General features: G+C 41.0%; 2 protein-coding genes and 1 long non-coding RNA gene across 3 annotated transcripts; 2 read left to right on the plus strand and 1 right to left on the minus strand.

Moving 5' to 3' along the window:
• Positions 1-3,681: 3,681 nt before the first annotated feature.
• On the minus strand, positions 3,682-9,639 carry nubpl (nucleotide binding protein-like). The gene is made up of 11 exons (XM_086275361.1): positions 9,465-9,639; positions 7,428-7,572; positions 6,974-7,008; positions 6,731-6,821; positions 6,592-6,631; positions 6,391-6,481; positions 6,222-6,315; positions 5,983-6,068; positions 5,767-5,887; positions 4,708-4,790; positions 3,682-4,389 (listed from the first exon to the last, which is right to left on the minus strand). Exons 1-11 carry the CDS (start codon positions 9,591-9,593, stop codon positions 4,327-4,329), a joined length of 978 nt encoding a protein of 325 aa, XP_086131487.1. The 5' UTR covers positions 9,594-9,639; the 3' UTR covers positions 3,682-4,326.
• A 1,556-nt stretch (positions 9,640-11,195) lies between these two features.
• On the plus strand, positions 11,196-12,446 carry LOC147306369 (uncharacterized; the record flags this gene model as incomplete). The annotated part of the gene is made up of 3 exons (XM_086275865.1): positions 11,196-11,246; positions 11,379-11,421; positions 11,540-12,446. Coding segments are annotated over 3 exons (819 nt in total), but the record flags the coding sequence as incomplete, so codon positions are not given.
• Positions 12,447-15,106: 2,660 nt separating this feature from the next.
• On the plus strand, positions 15,107-19,285 carry LOC147306370 (uncharacterized). Its single transcript, XR_015126396.1, has 3 exons — positions 15,107-15,253; positions 15,426-15,471; positions 19,160-19,285. It is a non-coding gene; the product is annotated as an uncharacterized LOC147306370 (long non-coding RNA).
• The last annotated feature ends 1,900 nt before the right edge of the window (positions 19,286-21,185 follow it).

A 21,185-nucleotide genomic window follows, 5' to 3' on the forward strand; every position in this document is an offset into this window, starting at 1 on the left:
GTAACTCAGATAAGCTGTTTGCTGACCTGAGCAGAAAAGCAGCTCAGGCTCACAACGCTCACGTCCAACCTTGAGCCAAAGCCTTGTGTCAACAGTCTGGAGCGCTGCTGGTGGTTTAATGGTGCAGCGAATGCTCTTTGGCACACTTTGTGCTCCTTAGTACCGATCGATCATTGTTTAAATGGCAAAGCCTGTCTGAATATTGCTGCCATAGCTGCCACGTGGTCAGTTTAGGATAATACAATGTGTCAAAATTCATATCTAAATAGTCCGATGAACATGACAGAATTCAGCTGACTCCTCAATCACCTGAGCTTAATCTAGTACCACATCTCTGACATTTAGCAGCGTGAATGTGCAGAAATGTCATGCAGCCATGTCAGCTATGGAGAAGAATCCCAAAGGAAGGTGTTATCTCGTGGAGTTGAACACTCTCCTATTTTTGACTAGCTAGTTTTTTAGTAACAGTAGTTCATCTTAGACTTCTTTTTTCTTCCATTAGGATTATAATCAAGTGTTGTGATCCTGATTAGATTCATCCAGTGTGTTATTTGTAGAGAATTTTCAAATCAAAGAATCCAGGCACCAAAAAGCCCCTTCATGTTCCATGTTGCTGCAGGGATCATGGGTGCCTAATTCAGATCCCCAAGTGAAAGTAATTAGTAATTCACTGATGGAAAGTTAATCATTTATTCACAGAGAGAAGTTAACTATACACGATAAAACACAAAGCAGTGACATGACACAAATCCAATCCATGGAAAAAAACCTCATTAGACTAAAAACAGCCTGAAAAAGATGCAGAGCAACCAAAAAGACACAAAATAACAACAAAGAGATTTAAAAAAAAAAAAAAGAGACACAATATGATCACAAACAGATACAAAATTACCTCAAAGAGAAACCAATTAAAATTACTCTAAAGGTTTTTAAAAACCTTGTTTTAGTTCAGTCGTATTCGATGATGGGTCCAGACTTTGACTATAGGCCAGTGCGAAAACTTAATTTTGTTTTCTGAATCATTCAGAGGTGGGCTTATAACACGAGTGTGCTTGAGCTTGACAGTGCAAAATAATCCTTCAGGATCTTCTGGTAAAGAGCAGTTTATGGTTTCATCAGTTATGACAAATCATCCAGATCCTGCAGCAGTAAAACAGCCTCAGACCATCACACTACCACTACCTTGTTTGACTGTTGCTATGATGTTGTTTTTATGAAATGCTGTTACTTTTTACGCCAGATGTAACAGGACTTGAACCTTCCAAAAAGTTCCACTTTTGTCTCGTCCACATAATATTTTCTTAAACTCTTGGGGAGTTTGGGGGAAGAGTTAGATGACCCTTTGTGGAACTTTTATGGTCAGCAGTGGTTTTGGCTAAGAACTCACCCATGGATGCCATTTTTGTTTTGTCACTTTTCTTATTGTTGAACCATGAACACTGACCATGACTGAGTGAGGCCTGGATGAGTCATCAATAGAGTAATTCTGGTAGGCCAACCACTCCTGGGAAGTTTTCTCCATTTGTGGATAACGGCTCTCACTGGATTCTCTGGAGTCTTAGAAAATAAAGTCATTGGATTACATTTGACTGAGATTCAAATTTGTCTGATGACCTGAAACATGCATGTGTGACAAATATGCAAATAAAATTATAATTAAGGAGGAAAATACTTTATCATAGCACTGTAAACATTTTGTTTCATTTTGTATTCGTCTGTTACATCTATTTTACATATAAAACGAAGCAAAAACAAAAAGCAGCCTTCATTCTTTTGTGAAAAGCAGAGAGGCCTTTGTGTACGGGCTGATTCACACACATACCGAGTGGGGAGGGGGAGTTCTCTGGAAAACTGACAGAAATCAGCAGACAACTCAGATAAGAAATCATTGTTCATTCCTTGTGTGTATGTGTCTGTGTATGAACCTGTATGTCGCTGTAACGCTGTGTGGATGAACAGAAATGTGCCGAAATTCTTAGTTGAGACGAGTAGCAGTGAATGTAAGGTCCTCTAAAGTGACAGAAATGTGTGTTTTATGTGTGGGTGTAGTTCTGCGCCAACACACTCAGACATTTCACAGCTGTGGTCAACAGTTTCTGGCAGAGAGCGTGTGAGAAAAACGCCTGTTTTAACCCAAAGACTCAGTCTGGTCGTGTCACTGACTCCCTCCTCTTTGTTTTATGCCCCCTAAAAGTCATGTGACTCTTTCCTGGTCAAAATAAACAAGATTTTAATATATTTAATGATTGCAGCTATCATTAATGAGCTATTGCACTTTAGCTTGTCTCTGAAGCCATTCTTCATCCCCATGTCTCTTTATCACCTTTACTATAGTAACAAGTTTGGACATTTCCTAAAATACTGCAATAACAGCAGTGATTCAAATCCCTTTAAATAACAGCAGACATTTAGCCTGTTATAGCAAGACACTGTGAACACAATGCAAAAGGTGAACCCGCGAATAAACAACGACTCATCAGTTTCACTAGAAGAATAGATTTTACAAGAAACCACGTCATTAAATTGGCCTAACTCAGACTGGATGATGACTAGTATAGAAAAAGATGACCACAAACACACACACAAAATATAAAGAGGCACAAAACAACATCAAAGAGGCACAACAAAAAGCCCTAGAGACACAAATATACACCAGAGACACAAACGTACACTAGAGACACAAAACAGCACTAAAAACACACTAAAGAATAGAAAGACACCAAACAGCCACTGACACACAAATGTACACTGGACACACAATTAAAAACACAAAACAACATCAGACACACAAATATACACCAGGGATGGATAACAACACTAAAAAGGCACAAAACAATCTCAGAGAGATACAAATGTACACCAGAGACACAAAATATATAATTTTTAAAAACCACACACACACACTCGCAAAAACACACACATGCACACAAAACAGGATTGGAGGTATGTAATAATAACAGAGTGACACAAAATGACACAAAACAATTTTAAAGTGACATTAAATAATTAAAACAACACACAAAATACAAATAGGATAACAAAAAAGACACTAAATAACCTAAGAGAGGCACAAACACACACTGGAAACAGAAAACAACATCAACAGGAGACAAAAATGCACACCAGAGACACAAAAGAAAACACAAAACCTCAGACACAAAGAGTAACCACAAAGAAACACACTGACTCAAAACAACCCCAGAGAGAAACGCACTGACGGCGGAGATGCAAAAACGCCTTCAAAAAAAACTACAAAAGGACACAACCAAGACAGGAAACAACCTCCAAGAGACACACAACAACCTGAGAGATACAACATCCTCAGGAGACACAAAATGACGCTGCACGGACACAAAACAATCTCAGAGTGACAGGCACAAACACCGGGAAGACACAAAACAACCTAGGAGCAAACAAGGACAACTCCAAAAAGAGACAAAATGTCCAAAAAGCAAACATACGACCTCCTGAAAACACCTCTGCAGACACACAAGAGAAATTGTCCCTATTTGCCACACAAAAGAAATGGCTTTAGTTTCGATGTAAGTACTGCCTGGGCATCAAACTCTTTATCGAGTGAACCCTGACAGCGTGACGAGGGAGACTTCTGACCTGTGTGGAGAAAAGATGAACACAGAATAACAGCCAAGAAAATCACAGAGGAGCAGCCAGAAACCAAAATGTTTCAGGTTACACATCCTGATGTGTAATTCATTTATTTAAATGCACACAGCCCTCTCTGCTGGTTATTCATGGAACTGCATAAAGCAGATGAAAAGGTCATTTTCGTACAGGATCTATGACTTTTACTCTGTATACAAATAAGAGCAATACTTCATAGAGGCAAAAATCCTTGATGTTTTTATTACTTTGATTTCTCACTAAAATGACAAAAACACACCAGAAAAACAAATTCAAATTGACTGTTAAATCATTGTGTATATCATGATGCAGACAATTATCTAATACAATAATATTCAACACTTTTTTTTCTGCAGGAAAAGAAAAGGAAAACAAGACAAAGGAATTATTATATTACTGTCTTTACTTTACTGGCATCCAGCTAATGTGCTGCCATTTATGGCCAACAGCATGCGAGCAGATCAGAAAGGGTTAAGACTAGGGTTGTGTAGCTGACCGTTTTATGAAACGCTGTCAGAGAACTACATGGACACACAATAAAAATACTGTTACAACATGGATAAGAATCGACATTCTTTTGTGCGTTTTGGACAGCAGATGACTTTGTGCGTTAGTCTGTGTTCTGTATACGTGTCATTCAACGTCTTCATGCGTCACCCAGCTGACTTCATCTTGAAGCGTCTGTCAACTACTGACTTTCTGTAGTCTCTGGACCACAGCAGACGCCACCGTCCTGTATGCTGCTGCCTGGACAGTGAAAATAAAACCAAGTTACACCTCAGTGCTGCAGTGTAGCTGAGCAGGTATATGAACAGATTTCTACTGAAGCTGAAGAATAAATAACTAGGACATAATATTATATTTTTGTTGTATTGTGTTATCTGCTTTCAGTGAGTGGTTTACCGATAAAGTTTGAAGTTTTACTCATACTATTTTGTTCATTTATAAAATAAGAATGAGAAAACGAAAGAGAGAAATGTGGGGTAGAATAAAAAAAATAAATAAATATTTCTTTTTTTGAAAAAAAGAAGAGCAAAACAGAATAGAATAGATTCAAACAGAGACCTCAGGGCTGTTGGGAGAAGAGATGACCACTGGCTGTCCTCTGTCTGATGTCTCTCTGATGGTTATGTGAAGAGGGATGTCACCTGGAAACAGTCACATATACATGAAATCACATGTTAAATATAAAAGAAATCAAAAATGGTTTCAATGTTTTCAGAAACAGAAAATCAAAAGCTTTACTTTGTTGTTTTCAAATGAAATAGTTCATAAAACCAATGTCAAATCATCCTTGTGACGGCAATGAGACACATCCAAGTCACTCGGTTCATTCCAGATATGGGGGTGTTGAGGCAAAAAGCTTTTTTTCTTTGCAAAATTAATGCCACTTTCCAGACAGGTCTGGGTTAGGACTCTATAGTAGTCTAACAGTCAAAACATAGCAACTAGAGGCATTTGCAAAAAGCAAGTGTTAGATCTTCAAGGTCACACAAACATCTACCACGATGCGGATAAAACTGTCTCATGTGACAGGCCAGGTCCATGAAAGTTGTGTGCTATGACTTAAATATGGGGTTTGTTCACCATCAATAAGATGGCGAAGAAAATGATTAAGTTAAATTGTACGATGTGTGTTAGGACTATCCACAGCTTTGCCCCAGGGAATACAGAGAGTGCTGCTGAGTTCATGCTGTCAGGCTGCTGTGGTAAATGTGAATCTCTAAGCTGCATTCCTCTTGGTAATCTATATGAACTATAGCTTTTGGGTGCCAGTTTAGCAGACTGATTGAAGAGGTACCCATATTCCTTCCGACTGAAATGTGGTGGCCCGGGTTTGAGTCTGACAAAGGTAAAAAGCCCAAAAATAAATCTTAGCTTTTAACAGATAAAAGAAAAATCTGATTCCTGAGTCTTACTTTGTCAAAAGCCCACTAAAGAATTTAGGAATGACAACATGAATGAAAAAATTCCTATAAAATATATATGTTCCCTCAACTTTATGCATGCCACTTTTACTGCACCTAATGTCTTGGAGCATACGAGGGTTAATACGGACAGCAAACTACTTCGAGCACCCTCGGACATCACTAAAAACAAATTAAATGAAAGTGACGGTCCAACCTAAAAATGTGACTCCCAAAGTGTCTGCAAGCTGTCGGGCCCCATCAGAGCCGAAGATGTGGGTCTCATGATTGCATTTGGGGCACTGGAAGACGCTCATGTTCTGAACCAGACCCAGAACCTGCAGGAAAGAAAATATCACTTCCTGTTGTATTCATCGACCCAACCTGAATCCAATAGTTTATGCATACACTAACACACACATCAACACATTACCGGCACGTTCACTTTCTTAAACATCTCGGCTCCTCTGCGAGCATCCAGCAGAGCGATGTCCTGCGGCGTGGACACAATAACCGCACCTGTACAAGACAAACATCACATGACCCGACTTAACTTTAAACTAAACATGTGTTATTTACTTCTGGGGGCTACAGCAATGAGGATACTTTTAAAAAGTGAAGTTATGTGTTTAGAAAACATCATTTGTATTAGGTGATGTGTGACAAACCCACCTGCTATGGGGATGTTCTGGGTGATCGACAGCTGGACGTCTCCAGTCCCAGGAGGCATGTCCACTACCAAATAGTCCAACGACCCCCAGTCCACCTACAATCACAAAACATGTTTCATCAGCTTCCTTTAAATTCAATAAACTGACAGTGCAATCTAAACTGGTCTCACCTGTCTGAGCAGTTTCTCTATACCAGACATCACCATGAGCCCCCGCCACACTATCGGAGCCACATCATCAACCAGAAAACCCATAGACATGCTGGCAGAGAAGAAAGTGAATCAGAAGAATAGGTCACATAATAGACATGATTTAGGGCTATTTATGGGTATAACAAAAAGGTTGTGATGTAATGTTGATGACAGTCTCACCAAGGAACCCCATAGTTGGTCAGGGGGATCATCCGATTATCTGAAAGATATGTAAAAAAAAGAAATAAAAAAACACTTTTCTGTTATAAAATGTTTACTGGAATTTTAGAAACCTTCAGCTGAATTGAACTAGCCATACTGTCACTGAGCTCTGGGTTTCCTTTCAGGTTCATAAGTTTGGGAATCGATGGACCAAACACATCGGCATCCAACAGACCCACAGACTTTGACTGGAAGAGAGAGAAAAAGTCATACAGTATAGCTCTGAGGAGGACAGACTAACAGCTCACTGTCATATGTGTGTTGTTTTTTGTTGGCTGAAATTACATACATATATAGTATATAAAATATATAATATATAATGATAAAGCAGATTCCTTACCATGTCATTGGCCATTAATCCTAGAGCCAAATTCACTGGCATGAGAGAAAAAACAGACCAAATCAAATCAAATACTTCTCATTGAAAATGTTCAAACATTAGGCCACCTGAAACATGATTTTCTTTTAATATTTTTCTATTTAAAGATCTTTTATGATCAGCGCCAAAGTAAAAAGTATAAGATCTTACGTTCAAAATGGTTTCTTGTTAAGTAACGTTTAGCAGAAAACACTGCAATAGCAGATGAAATCTACTTCACCAATTACTTTTCCATTTCAGAACCTTTTTTCTTCCCTTTTTTTTTGGCATTGTTCTATAAACTCCAAACAAGGCCATACCTAAAAAGGAATTCATTCAAAAGCACCAATTTTACCCTCTTAAAAATAAAATAGCTCTGGAAGAAAAAAGATGGTGAGAGAATTTTCCATTGTTTAGTATGAGTTTTACTGAGCACCTGCAGTAGTGGACTTCCCAACACCACCTTTTCCTGAAGCCACAACAATGACTTGCTTGACCCCTGGGATGGGCTTCTGTTTGGGGAGACCTCGGGCCATCTGCTGCCTCTGCCTCTCCTGCAATGCCTTACTGTCCACTGACCTCTGTAAAACAACAAACCAGTAAATAATGTAAACAACGCAAAAGTTTAGTTTGTGTTTGAGAGATTAAAAGACCAAAAGACACATTAACGCTGAAATTACAGATAGTCCCAGATGACACTGTGGTCTATGATAAATGGACTTTGATCTGAACATAAAATGTAAACAAACCTTTTCTTGATGCACGCAGGTAAGTAAATCCCAAAAGGTTGATTCTATTCATCTGGACATAGCATTTTTCAGTGGGAGAAACGTTTCATCACTCATCCAAAAGACTTCTTCAGTCTCAGCTGACTGCAGGTTTCCCCAACCTTATAAAAAGACCCCAAAGTCCATCTTTTAAACGAACTGCAAAAGAAATTTCCCTCGTACCGACCATAGCTGGACTTGCCATCGGGCATACTGGGCATCTGCCCGGTGGGCCGATGGAGTTTTTTTTGTAACGGTATAAACAATAAATAGGTGGTGGGTTGGCCAGATGCTGGCCGATGTGTAAAAATAACTCAGTTGTTTGGTGGTGGCTGTGGCGGAGCTTCGACAGAGGCCAGCAGGTGGATGAGGGAAAAACGGGAGGCAGGAGGAGGAGAGACCCTGAACTTCAGGTAAGAAGTTTCGACCTGCAGTCTATCTGGGTCAGATGTAAACCAAGTTTAGGTGTAGTTTATTTTCGTTGTGCTGACTTTTTACAGTCAGTTATAATAACTCACACTGCATACTAGCTAGCATGATGGAGTTTCTATACATCTGGGTGGGTGCTATGATGTTACTGATGTTGAACTTTATTCATAAGGTTAGTTAGTAGAGTTGCCAACCGTCCCGTAAAAAAACTAATCGTCCCGTATTCAGAGAAAATATTACACTTTTCGTATGAAGGTGAAAAGGAACAGTTTGTCCCGTACTTCAGCTAGAATGGAAAAAGACACAAAGCTGGAGTTATTCTGCGTCTTTACACTGTCAGCTGCCTCTTCTTATGTGACGTATATATGTGTATATATGTGTATATCACATATATATTTATATATTGTACTATTCTTAGTTAGCGTATTGTCTGTTTTGTCTTAATGTTGGTTTATAATGGAGCACTGTAACAAAAAATAATTTCCCCCAGGGATCAATAAAGTATTCTGATTCTGATTCTTCTCTCATTCTCTCCCCCTCCCTCTCCTGTTTCTCCTTCTTTAGTGAAAATGCCTGGGCCGATTTTATATATTTCTTTAAGCAAGTTCTTCATGACTGAGCCAAGTGTCCTCTTTTTTGGAAATCAAAGTATGGTCACCCTAGCATAAGGTTGGGGGAACCTGTAATCAGCTGAATCACTTGAATAAGTGACATAACGTTTCTCTCACTGAAAACGCTACGTCCAGATGAACAGATTTAACCTTTTGGGATAAACAAACCTTATACCATATATAATAGAGAGTGCACAGAGTGGGATTACTATGCTTGCTACTATTCTTAGAAACATGTTCACGATATGTAATTGGTTGTTAATAGTATTAAGGTAACAGTATATATATATATATATATATATATATATATATATATATATAGTTCTATAATTAACAGTCAAGTATTTATGAAATCAATAACCACTTCCGGTTTAAAGTTTCAAAATTATCTTTTCGTGTTCTAAATGTGGGTGTTACAGCTAAAGTTTAGAACGCTACATAAAGGAGAACAGCAACATCTGATCAAGTAAAACCATTTTAACTCTTGTGTGTGTTAAAATAAAGGTGTGTTCCGGATTGTTTAATTCCCTCAGTATATTTTACGATTGTCGCTTTTATTCTGAACATGTTATTTCCGGTCGTGTTGTTGAGTTTCCGTTTAGCTTATCACCAACAGAGAGCTACATTAACTGAAGTCGTACGAAGAGAAACACAGAAAAACATTACCTGGCAGCGTTTAAACTGTACACAGCACGTAGCTCCATGTTTTATTTCGCTCCCCGTTCGTAAAACCGAAGATTTATAAACTGATATTTTCAGTAAATGTGACAGTCTGCTGTATGCGAACAGGGCCATGTTTAGCTGTTTAGATGCCCCTCAAGTCGAGGCATGTTTGCGTCATAGTTGCGCAAAATGCGCATGCTCGTGGCGGGTGGGAGATTTGTTTATCCATCGTTAGTCCGTGAGAACTAAGCGCTTTCTAAAATTTAATATGAAACATTTAAAACTGTACGTTAAAAAGAAAGAAACTCGTGTATCAACAACACAGGTTTTAAAAATTATATTTTATTCTTCATTTTTTCCCCCCTATTTTGATCCTGAGTGGTGAAAGGTGCTGAAAAGTCAATTTAAGGACGACACTACAAGTAAATAGACGGGGAGGGGGAGCAAGTAGGTAAGGACGGTATGCGAAAATAGCGCGCAGTCCTGAACATGTCTGAACAGTTTCAGTTAACGTTGACACGGAAGTGGGTTAAATGGGTCATGTGTTTTCTTCTCATTCATTAACTTTATAACAATAAAAACATATAAGGCACCATTAGTTATCCAAGCATCTAAATATATACGGTTGAGCATTGCAACAGACGAAAAAGAGAGATAAAAAAAACAAAAACGAGAAATAACAAAAGAAAGAAAGAAAGAAAAACAGGGGCAATGTAGAATCCAAGAACCTATGCATAGTGTGAACAGAAAGGGAAATCATGATCCACATCTTATATAGGGAGGAGGCGTCCTTTTAACATGAATTGAACTTACTGAAAAGTGTTAAAAGTTTATGGGCTTTGTTTCATTTACAAGTTTCAGCGACTTCTGTCACCATCTGTTTATACATGGTTTAGCTTTGAGATGTCTGCATTTAAGAATAAAAAACTTTCCCACTAACAAGACATTTCTAATCACCAATATACTGAAACTTAGCATTGTGCTAATCAGTACAATTTAAGCATTCATTGCACCTGTATATACACCTGTGCAGCAAATGTATGGTAAAGATACAGCTAATGAAACTTAATTATTAATAAAATATACATCATGAAAAACAAAATCTGAAATTGATTCAGTTTAGTAATGTTTAGTGTGCTTATAAAGGCCCCAAATGCTGTGATATATACAGTAAATGATGTGGAAATAATGAATAATATATGAATAATAATGAAATCACTGCTGATTGTCTGGTTGTTTATGTTTTCAAATGTTTTTGTGTGTCCGTAGGTCTGTTTGATGACGATTTGGACTCCTCTGAGAGATGAGAACACACCCACATCTGTTTCATAGATGTGGGGTGTTACGGTTCTGAGTCAGCTTTGTGGCATCAGACACACACCTGAAAACCAGCACCTGGACTTCATGCAGGAGAGACTGCCTCAGTAATGATGGACTCTGCTCCTCTACTGTTACATCCTCACGAAGGAGGTCTAGGGGTGTGTGTGTGGAGCGGTAACAAAAGGGTCCGGAACAGGATGAAGAGGAAAACAGGTGTTTAGCAAACATAATTCCAAAGAATAACGCAGGAGATCAAAGTCCAGCTATGTATGAATGTAGTTTTATGCACATCTTCTCCTCCCACTGATCACTTCTTCCACCGAGTGGATAGATCACAGCATTCCAGCTTTTCTCATCATCTGTTGTGTGTTTTGTGTGTTTCTTTTTTTTTTTGTGTGTGTGTTTCAAGCGTAATGTGCTCGGGATTCCACAAATGATCCAGTACCTGCATCCTGCTGGAGAACTGTACGTAAAACACACAAACACAAAGTGCTAACATGCAGTTCATACATGTGCCCATCACTGCACTGAATTATGAAGCAACCAGTGCACAGAGTTTGGATCAACTGATGAAAATTCTCATATTTTTGTTTTTAGGGCAAAAAGAGGAAGAGAACACGAAATCGCACCTCGAGCACAGGTGAGAGGAGATTTCTGGGAATTACGACGTTTTTTCATGTGAAATGTGATGAAAAGAAGACGGAAATCTGTTAACAAAAGAAGACTTACTGTGTTTTTGTTTGTGTTTGTTTGTGCAGCATCTGAACCTAAACAGGAAGATCAACAGGCCAAGAGGCTTTGTGTGACGCCAGCTCAGACACAGCCATCTTCTTCCTATTCAGTTGCGAAGGAGCCTCTTGAGCAGCCACAGAGACAGCCAGCTGTTACCAACCTTCCTGATCAGCAGTCATCGTGTGTGCAGCTGCAGAACACACAGACAACAGTTGATGCACCTGTGTGTCAAGTAAATCCGGTCCTCCCAGCTTCTCGTGTGGATTTCTCCCCATCTGCATCACTGGCCTCCTCTGCTGCACCCGTCCAGCTCCAGGCCACTTTTGTCAGTGACACTGATGAAGCACTGCTGTCAGTGGTGGAACAGCTTGACCCCCTCCTCACTTCTGAGCAGTCTCAGCAGCCCTCCTCTCCACTCACTGGTCATCACCTAAATCAGACCAACCCTGCTTCTCCTGTATATACGTCTCTATCCACATCATTTACCTCTTCTGCCACATTCTTTCAACACCAAAAAGAGCCTATTGGTTTCGCTGACATTCAGGAAGACATGTGGTCACTCCTTAACCACCTCCCTGCCACTCCACAGCTGGATACATTCTCCTTTCCTAACATTCCTACTCTGATTAGCCCTGCTTCTCTGGAGAATTCCTCTCCATCCAAATTGCTGGCCTCCCCTGTTGTGCCCACTGAATGCCAGTCAACGCCTCCCTTCTTCAGCCAAACTAAAAAATATGATGTCACTACTTAACGACCTCCAACCTTTGCACAGCCTCTACAGCCCTCCTCTCCTCAAGCAGACTGGTTCTGACCATAATCAGATCAGTCCTGCATCCCCCAAACCACGGCTACCTTCTGTAATAAAGTCTTAGCTCACTGCAGTCTTTCCTCTGTTTCAGAACTGCTTGCCAGAAATCTCTCCATGTGTGTGTGTTTGTGTGTGTGTGCACGCGTGTACAGATAATCCTTGTTTTGGTGTGTAAATAAAGCTTGATCAAAAAGTAAGTCAGCTCTTGAGTCTGCTTTTGGATCAGCCTCTCGTATGAACCCTCTGGGTTTGTGATGATATCACTCATATAAACCCTTTAAATAAGGCTGCCATTCCCTGGTGGTATGTGGTCTCACACACTGAGGCAATGAGAGACCTTTGGTACTTTATGCTAGGGAAATGGCCTCCAAAATCCAGTGGCAGTGTATCTGTTTATGTAAAGCTTTATACCTGGCTGTCAGCAAAGCAGACGAACAGTCTATCAGATAAATGCACATCCTGAATCTGTTTAATGAAGCAGCACATCACAGGACACAGAGGTTCACAGGGCTGCTGCATTCCATTTGTAAAAGAGCACTGGAAAGAGAAAACACACCTACACTTGCCGTTCATAGGCACACAGCTCTTGTAAATTAAGCCCTCACACTTTTGATCATTGCCACCATAGCTGCAAGCAAACCTTTAGCTGAGCTGACTTCTCAAGAGGCAAGACAGAGAACGAACACTGCAGGTAGCAGCTCCAAATACATGATGTACATCTTGCACTGGGGCAGTAATGTCAACTCCTCATTATGGAAAATCACTATAGGCTGTTCTAGAAGCCGCTAGAAGTGATGCCATCGCCTAATTTGCATAATTGGTCATGCTTGTAAACTACGCTGTAGGAAAGAGAAATAACATCGTGGAAAAGACATAAAGTGAGTAAAAAACACCCTAAATGCATTTAGAATATATTTAGAACTACAAGTTACATTTATCTTAATTCCAACCCTCCTCCTTTATTCGGGCTTGGGACTGGCAAAAGTGACCCGAAATAGGCACGCTTTTTAAGTAGTTTTAAACCACACAAGACTAAGGGTAAAAGTTTTTAACCATCATTTTGTTAACAAACTACATTAGCAATCTAAATGGACCAAAAACAGACAGTAGAAATAAACAGTGTCACTGTGAAAAAAAGATTAGTCTGGTCCTAATTCAGGCTGATTGCTTTGTTTTGTTTTTTCAGACATCCCTCCACACACACACACACACACACAGGCTGTGCTGGCTCACAGAAAGAGTAGGTCATCCTCATTTTCATCTCATGTTCAGCAACTGCAGCACTTGACTTAAATGAGTAAGCAGCTGATGTGCCAAAAAGCTGCAAAACATTATTGTATTTGGCTCTCGGAGGAGGCGGATGCACTTTTTCTCCTCTCCTCTCCCTTATCTTCCCTGCTTATGTCCTTGTCTAGTCTCATGTTTTTTGTATTACTTTCCCTGGAACACACTCTCACAGTCTGTTTCTAAAACCTAAAGAGAATTATGGATTTGATCAACTGGTCTCTGAATGCTATTGACACCCTTTTCTCAACGAGAAGTCTGGGCTCAGGAGAGCCCGAGTGCCCTGGAGGGACTTCCCCTGCCGGATACACGATGGACGGGTGGCAGAAATGGAGGATCGTGTGCCTGGCGGGACTGTCGATCGAGGACGCTGAAGATATCTATCTATTCGAAACCATGATAACAGGGTTCTTCCTGATCGGAGCTGGCTTGGCCCTGGCTTATCGGAGAATTAAGACAGCGGAACGAGCTGTTCAAACCCCCCCAAGGCTGCCCGCTGGGATTGAAACGATGGGACGAGGCGCGACTTCTCAGAACAGGCTCATTGAAAGCAGCATGGTTAAGACCTTGGAGACGCTTACAGCTGCCGTGAATACTCAGAATAACACCTCGCAGAACAGCTCACTGCAGTTGTGAGTTCTCAGAATCGGCTCTCTGAGCAAAAGAATGACAACACCACGGAACGCAAGTTTGATACCATCATGGGAATCTCGCGGTTCTCCAACGGGAGATTGAGAGACCAGTGTCGGAGTGTTAAAGAACAGCTTTGAAATTCTCATGAGTTGTTGCAAAAGAAAAATTACCATCATAATCCGGCTACCCCTTTGGCGCCAGCTGTGAGCTCAAGGCTGGAGCCGAACAAAAACTCCCTGATAACGACTGTGTTGAGTCTGTTCCTTCCCATTCCCTACCAGGCCACCTGGGTTGGCTGGAAGACTGTTTACTTAGCCTGGCAGGGCGAAGGACACTGTCTCAGCTGAACTATGGACACGCAAACACATATACTGATACTGATAAGCACTCACTGACGCATCACCCTCCCTACCCCGGATCCAACGCCACCTCCAACGCTTACCTCCCCTCTGATGTGGACATCGGGTCAGCTGGAGGCGCAGTCGAAGATTGCAGCGGTCCCAGATCAGATGTACACACTGGAACGCTTTCCCATGTTGCTTGTCTGTGTTTATTGTGCTATGGTGTGTTGATATCTGTGCATTCCTGTATTATCCTTTTGTGTTACACATTTCGATGTTTTTTTTCCTCGCTACCTGGCCTGACCTGTCTCCCCAATGTGATGTTGGTGTATTCTATGTACGGTCGGCAAGGTCTGTCATCTCGGTTGTGGGCAAAAGACCTGCAACTGACAAATAAAGGCTATCTCATCATCTCATCTCGTTATCAGGCAGCTGGTGTTTTTTGTTTGCTTTTTACCACACTCATCTGGCTGAATACTCTCTCAACTTCAGCATTTGAGTGTGGCAAGGACAATACAGACACATCAGCCTTTGCAAGTTCTTGAAACGGGTTGATATCAGCTGCATCCCTGTACTTCCAAAACTCACTCCAGAAATTTTTTGTCTCATTCCAGATGGATAGTACGCCATTGGTGGACACTCTTATCTATCACTTCATGGGAGAAGCCAAGGAGGTTAGCAATTTTTTTCTATTTCTCCAGGGCTCTTGTTGTGCTTTAGAGTTTCCTCCACATTGAAAACTGACATGTACTGCAATGCTCCAGTGTTGTCCGGCAGTCTCACTCTCGACTCATTAGTGAGGGATAAGGCTACACACCACTTTGTGACATTTTTTTTCATCCTCAGGTGCAAGGTGCAACTCAGCTGCTTTCAACTCAAAAATGTAACCAAGGTATGGTGTCATGGTGCTGGGTCGTTGACCCAGCGTTTTGTGTTTAGTATGATTATTGTCTTCTGTTCTAGTTTATTCTTATTTTGGTATTCTGTGTCCTCCCCTTGTGCCCTGTTTGTGTCCCTGAGTTCATGTTGTGGATTTCCTGTTTTACTTTGAAGGTCTTGTCTCATGTGAGTGTATTCTGCTTTACTCCCTTGTCTTGTCTTGCCTATTGAGTCCCAGCTGTGTGCCCACCTGTTCCTCGTTTCCTCATGTGCCTGCCAGTGTATTTTAGTCCCTGTCAGTTAGTTATTGTTGTCGCGTCGTTAACGTCGGTTACCTTCAACTTGCTGTGTGTTTGTTATGTCCAGTCCTCCAGCACCTCTGTTTAGAGTCTCGGTTTTGCTTTGGTTTTGCGGCTTTTATTTTACGAAGAGTTTGTCCAGCAATAAAGCTGCGTTTTCAGAGTCCTGCATTTTGGGTCCACCACTTCTGCCTGCCTGCTAGTGATGGGATTTCCGGCTGTTTTTAGAGAACCGGCTCTTTCGGTTCGGCTCACTAAAAAGAGCCGGCTCTTTCGGCTCCGAACCGGCTCTTCAGGTTGTTTTGTTGCTTTAATTAATTAATTATTAAAAATAATATCAAATTATGCACAAAAGGAATTACTAATGTAAAAAAAAAGTAGTTTTATTTATATATGTTTATATATAAATATATGCGGTGGCCCCTAGAGACAAAACACGTACATACTCCAAAACACATTTCTAGCATGAACTGAACTTCTAAAACAGAGCTACCTAGATCACTTAAATTACACAATTGAAAGCATGAAAGCATATGTGTATTGTTTGTGTATTTATACACAAGCACTATATTCATATATAGTCAAATAATTAAAAAAATTAATTTAAAAAACAAATGTTCATTTACAGTGTTGGGAAGGTTACTTTTAAAATGTATTCCATTACAGAATACAGAATACATGCCCCAAAATGTATTCTGTAACGTATTCCGTTACGTTACTCAATGACAGTAATGTATTCTGAATACTTTGGATTACTTAATATATTATCATGCTTTTTACAACAACGTGAATGTACTATTGCTGTGTGATTTATTACTATTACTGAAGGTCCGCGACTCCGAACTGTAGTAAAGGGGCCTCTGACTAATACGGCGGGGTCCATGACACAAAGCACCACAGAAACTTACTTTGGAGTGGAGGTGTTGGATGGGGGAGCAGGAGGGACAAAATCCCAGACTGGAACACAGATGCAGAGACGGGTACAAGATAACAGAGTTTATGAAGATACAGATGTTCAGCAGCTGTGTTCACTGGTGTGTTTGTGTGTTTTACGTACAGTTCTCCAGCAGGATGCAGGTACTTGATGATAAGATATTTAAAAGTGTTATATGGGCACCGACTGAGAACACAGCACATGTCAGGATCATTATTGTCTTAGTAACCAAATTATAAGCAGAGACACAAAACCATGCTCAGAAAGGTTCATGCTTGTTTTTTGAGTGTATTGAGTGTATGAATATTTATGTTACGATATGCAAAAAGTCCATCAGTTATTGGAGGAAACAGCTGTGTTGCTTTACACTGTAAAAAGGAATCTGTAGAAAAATAGAAAATGTCCGGGTAATGTCCTGGTTCTGCAAGTACATTTTAAGATTTTTTTTGTGAGGGCCAGTGTCCTGCAGGTTTTAGATGTGTCCATGATACAACACAGCTGATTTAAATGGCTAAATGACGTCCTCAACATGTCTTAAAGTTCTCCAGAAGCCTGGTAATGAACTGATCATTTGATAATATCAAAAACCTGCAGGACACCGGCCCATGATATGCTATACATATGTAGTCAGCTTACTTTTCAAAGACATTGAGGAGAAAAGTACAACTATAAGTGCTTGTTCTGATGAAGACTTTTAAACTGTAAACAGCAGCTAAGTGAATAAGGATCTGTGTCCACGAATCCGAGGCAGCGACAACACTGAAACGCCATAGTTCAAAATCCTCAATGCGCACCTTTTGTCCACTGTGTTCAAAATGCTCTCAACTGTTAAAGTAGAGGAGAAAAGTTTGACATATTTCACGACCATTAAACGTTAGAGAAGCCTCTCAAAAAGAGGTCACGGTTGCTTCCCAAGCAAAAACCTCTGCTTGTGCTCACAAACCCTAAAAAGCAACAAATAAGACAATAATAAGACAAGTGACTACAAAGTGACACCAGAGGTTGGTGAAGAGCAACCATGAAGTGAGACATTGTGTGCACACCTTCTAGTGATACCACTCTTCATATACCTGTGTGATAAAGTCCTGGTAGTCCATCAAATTCCATCGGAGCTTTAAAGAAAATACACTCAGCTTTTCCTCGGATTTTCAGAGTTGTTCGGTTCATACAGGAACTTGAGCAATCACACTTAACGTGTCGCTGTTTTGCTCCACCACCTCAGCCAATAAGCCCGGTCACAATTTATTTTGAGGAAAAAAGAAACGAAAAAAAGACATTTTAAGAAGTTTGTTTTTTGGTGCTGTTGTTTACATTTAAGCTAAAATAAAAGTACAAAGTTTAGTATTGAGAAAAGTAAGGTCGGCAATGACTTCAGTCTTAGCAGAGGGCAGTGACACTATTGGTTTAACCCCAAAAAGATGATTTTGTTCATCTGGACGTACCTTTGTGGATGGATGTTTTTCCCACTTAAAAAGGTACGTCCAGATGAACAGAATCAAGATTTCCATACACAGGGGATTTAGGTGCATTTAGAAACTACTGATTTACGTTAATAAGCGAGTGCACACATTTCCGGCCTCTTATCACTTAGATTTCTGAATCTTAAGAGTGAATCGATTTACAGCAGGAACTGCACACTTAGCCATCAAGCGTTTTGGTAAAGTAGCACGAGTAGTGTAAAGTTTTGTAGGGTCCTGTTAAAAATCACACAAGCATCACAGCACATCTGGCATATTTAGTTCCATTTATTATAAACTATAAATTCCAGTTATCCACTGATCAGTAGTTTTTGAGTAAATGAATGTCACTGATAAATCAGTGGTGATTCACCTGCAAGTGTTTTTATAAACTGTATTTTGTTTTTGTAGAACTCACCAGCAGCTGTATTTGAATATCTCCTGTTCCACTTTTCCCTAACCTGGAAGCAAAGGATGGCTTAATTCTGACTAGGACACAAACCTTGGCGCTTATCATAGACGTTACATTGTCCGTGCAGCAAGAGAGAGAGCAGTGACTACTGATTAAGATCATTCAGAAACGTGTCCCTTTCTGGCAGCTGTGGCAACTTCTAATAAGAAAGTTTGCATTCTTAGAACAATGCTGGGTCATGTGTGATGTGTCATCGTGTGAGGTGTTACATTTGGACTTAATTCTGCTCAATTAAGTGTTTTGATCTTTCATTAAATATGGCAACTGTGTGGTGTGCTGCAAGTTGAAACCCACTGTCCTCATGAGCACAGTATCTAACAACTCACCTGAAAAAACTGATTGAATTCAGCTGGACACAATGGTTTTCAGTGGGAGAAATGTTTCATCACTCATCTGTGACACTGGAGAAGTCACTTGGATGAGTGACAAAACAATTTTCCTTGGAAACATCCAGAGGAACTAAACCTTTGGGCATATCCTTGCCTGTAATTCATTCATCAACAAATGTTTTTATGTATAAATCTTTTCTTTTTTTTCAGATCTTGTTTCTCTTGGCTTAATTTCACAGAAGAAAACCTCTCTGGAGTTTAACACAAAAACTGAAGTCAAATAGTGAATTCACGTAAGACTGGAATTTATAGGAATAAAAAGAAATAAATACTGCTTAAGCTGAATAATTGTTGGGTTAAAGTTACTACTGAAGTTCTGTGTTCTCTCTCTCTCTCTGTGTAATATATATAATACACACACACACACACACATATATATATATATATATATATATATATATATATATATCGCAAGTTCGATTCCTGCCTGGGGCGTCTGTATCCAGTAAGGGTCCTAAGGCTAGACCCCCTATGCTAAGCAAGCCTACCGCAGACATGAGCGAGACAGATAAATATGAAGGCATGCCGGCTCGGACGTCGCCCGGATCAACAAGGTCCGCGTCAGGTGTTGAGGAACCAGGGCACCCTGACGAAAAGTGGGCTACTGGAACAAGAAGGCATCGGTGGGCAAGGGACGAAAACAGGGCGTTGTTGGAATGCTACTACGCAAGTAACCCCGGCGGAAGGGGCTACATGAATAGGATGAGGGACCTATGGATTCTTCGATACCCAACATCCACAATGACGGCGAAACAACTAGTAGCTCAGTGTTCCAACATTCGAAAGAAGGGACTGCTCTCACAGCTAGAGATTGACGAGGTACAACACAAATGCTACGGCAAGGAGGAGTCAGGACGCCAGGTCAGGGGGGAGATATCATCACCCCCACCCGAGATTGGGTACATAGCCCCAAGTGCGATAGGAGAAGGATCGTTGAGTGCGAGAGGAACTGACCTGAAAAATAGGATCATGGCCAAGCTTGAAACCTGGATCCCCCGTAGCCGGTTACCAAGATTACGTGAAGTACCCTCAGAAGGTCTGCTAGATGATGTTAATGCAGCACTACGGGCAATACCTACAACCACGATTACCGACACTAACAAGCTGATCTACAATACGGCAGCAGTGATCAGTGAGATGCTTGGCTACAAGTTGAACAGCCACAAGGGGCAGTACCCTCCATGGAGAAGGAGGCTAGAGGGCAAGATCAAAGTAGCACAGAGGGAGGTTAGCCAACTAACAGAGTTGCAGAAAGGTGCGACAAATAAGGTGCCTAAGAAATACAGCAAGCTGTCCATACCTGAGGCCTTGGAAACTGCCAAGCAAAGACTCACAGCCTTGGCCAGCCGCTTGAGGAGGTACACCAGAGAGATAGAAGGCAGGAGAATAAACCAGCTGTTCTCCACAGAACCAGCAAAGGTGTACTCTCAGTGGCAAGGGAACAATAAGAGAACAGCACCACCAAGGCTGGAGACGGAGCAATACTGGAAGAGCATATGGGAGAAGGATGCAACCCATAACGGCAATGCTCAGTGGCTAGAGGATCTGAGGGCAGACCACAGCGACCTCCCTGAACAGGGTCCAGTAACCATCACAGTGGCAGATATCCAAGAAAGGGTCTCCAGTATGAAGAGTTGGACAGCACCAGGGCCCGACATGGTTCACGCCTACTGGCTGAAGAAGCTGACTGCACTCCACGAGCGTCTGGCAGCACAAATGAACCAGCTGCTAGTTAACGAGAGACACCCGGAATGGCTAACTGAAGGCCGGACGGTCCTGATCCCCAAGGACCCCAAGAAGGGACCGGTCCCCTCCAACTACCGACCAATAACCTGCCTCAGTACTACATGGAAGCTCCTGTCAGGCATCATATCGGCTAAGATGAACAGGCACATGGGTCAATACATGAGCGGGACACAGAAAGGAATTGGCAAGAATACCAGAGGCGCAAAACACCAGCTACTGGTAGACAGAACAATCAGCCGAGACTGCAAGACCAGACTGACCAACCTGTGCACTGCCTGGATTGATTACAAGAAGGCCTATGACTCAATGCCCCACAGCTGGATACTGGAATGCCTAGAATTGTACAAGATCAATGGGACCCTAAGAGCCTTCATCAGGAACTCAATGGGGATGTGGCGTACAACACTAGAGGCCAACTCCAAGCCCATAG

The sequence above is a fragment of the Aulonocara sp. 'chitande type north' Nkhata Bay genome, linkage group LG19, assembly GCF_057382095.1.
Source record: "Aulonocara sp. 'chitande type north' Nkhata Bay isolate Kocher_YH1m ecotype deep benthic linkage group LG19, A_spYH_male_GT1.1, whole genome shotgun sequence".
Taxonomy (NCBI): Eukaryota; Metazoa; Chordata; class Actinopteri; order Cichliformes; family Cichlidae; genus Aulonocara; species Aulonocara sp. 'chitande type north' Nkhata Bay.

Excerpts from the sequence above, each read along its gene's own strand:
- nubpl (XM_086275361.1), bottom strand. The coding sequence starts at position 9,593 with ATGGCCCTGTTCGCATACAGCAGACTGTCACATTTACTGAAAATATCA. Across the intron at positions 6,069-6,221 it reads CCAGAACATCCCCATAGCAG|GTGCGGTTATTGTGTCCACG; the intron begins GTGGGTTTGTCA and ends TGTCTTGTACAG. Across the intron at positions 4,791-5,766 it reads TTTGGGAGTCACATTTTTAG|GTGACATCCCTCTTCACATA; the intron begins GTTGGACCGTCA and ends GACTGTTTCCAG.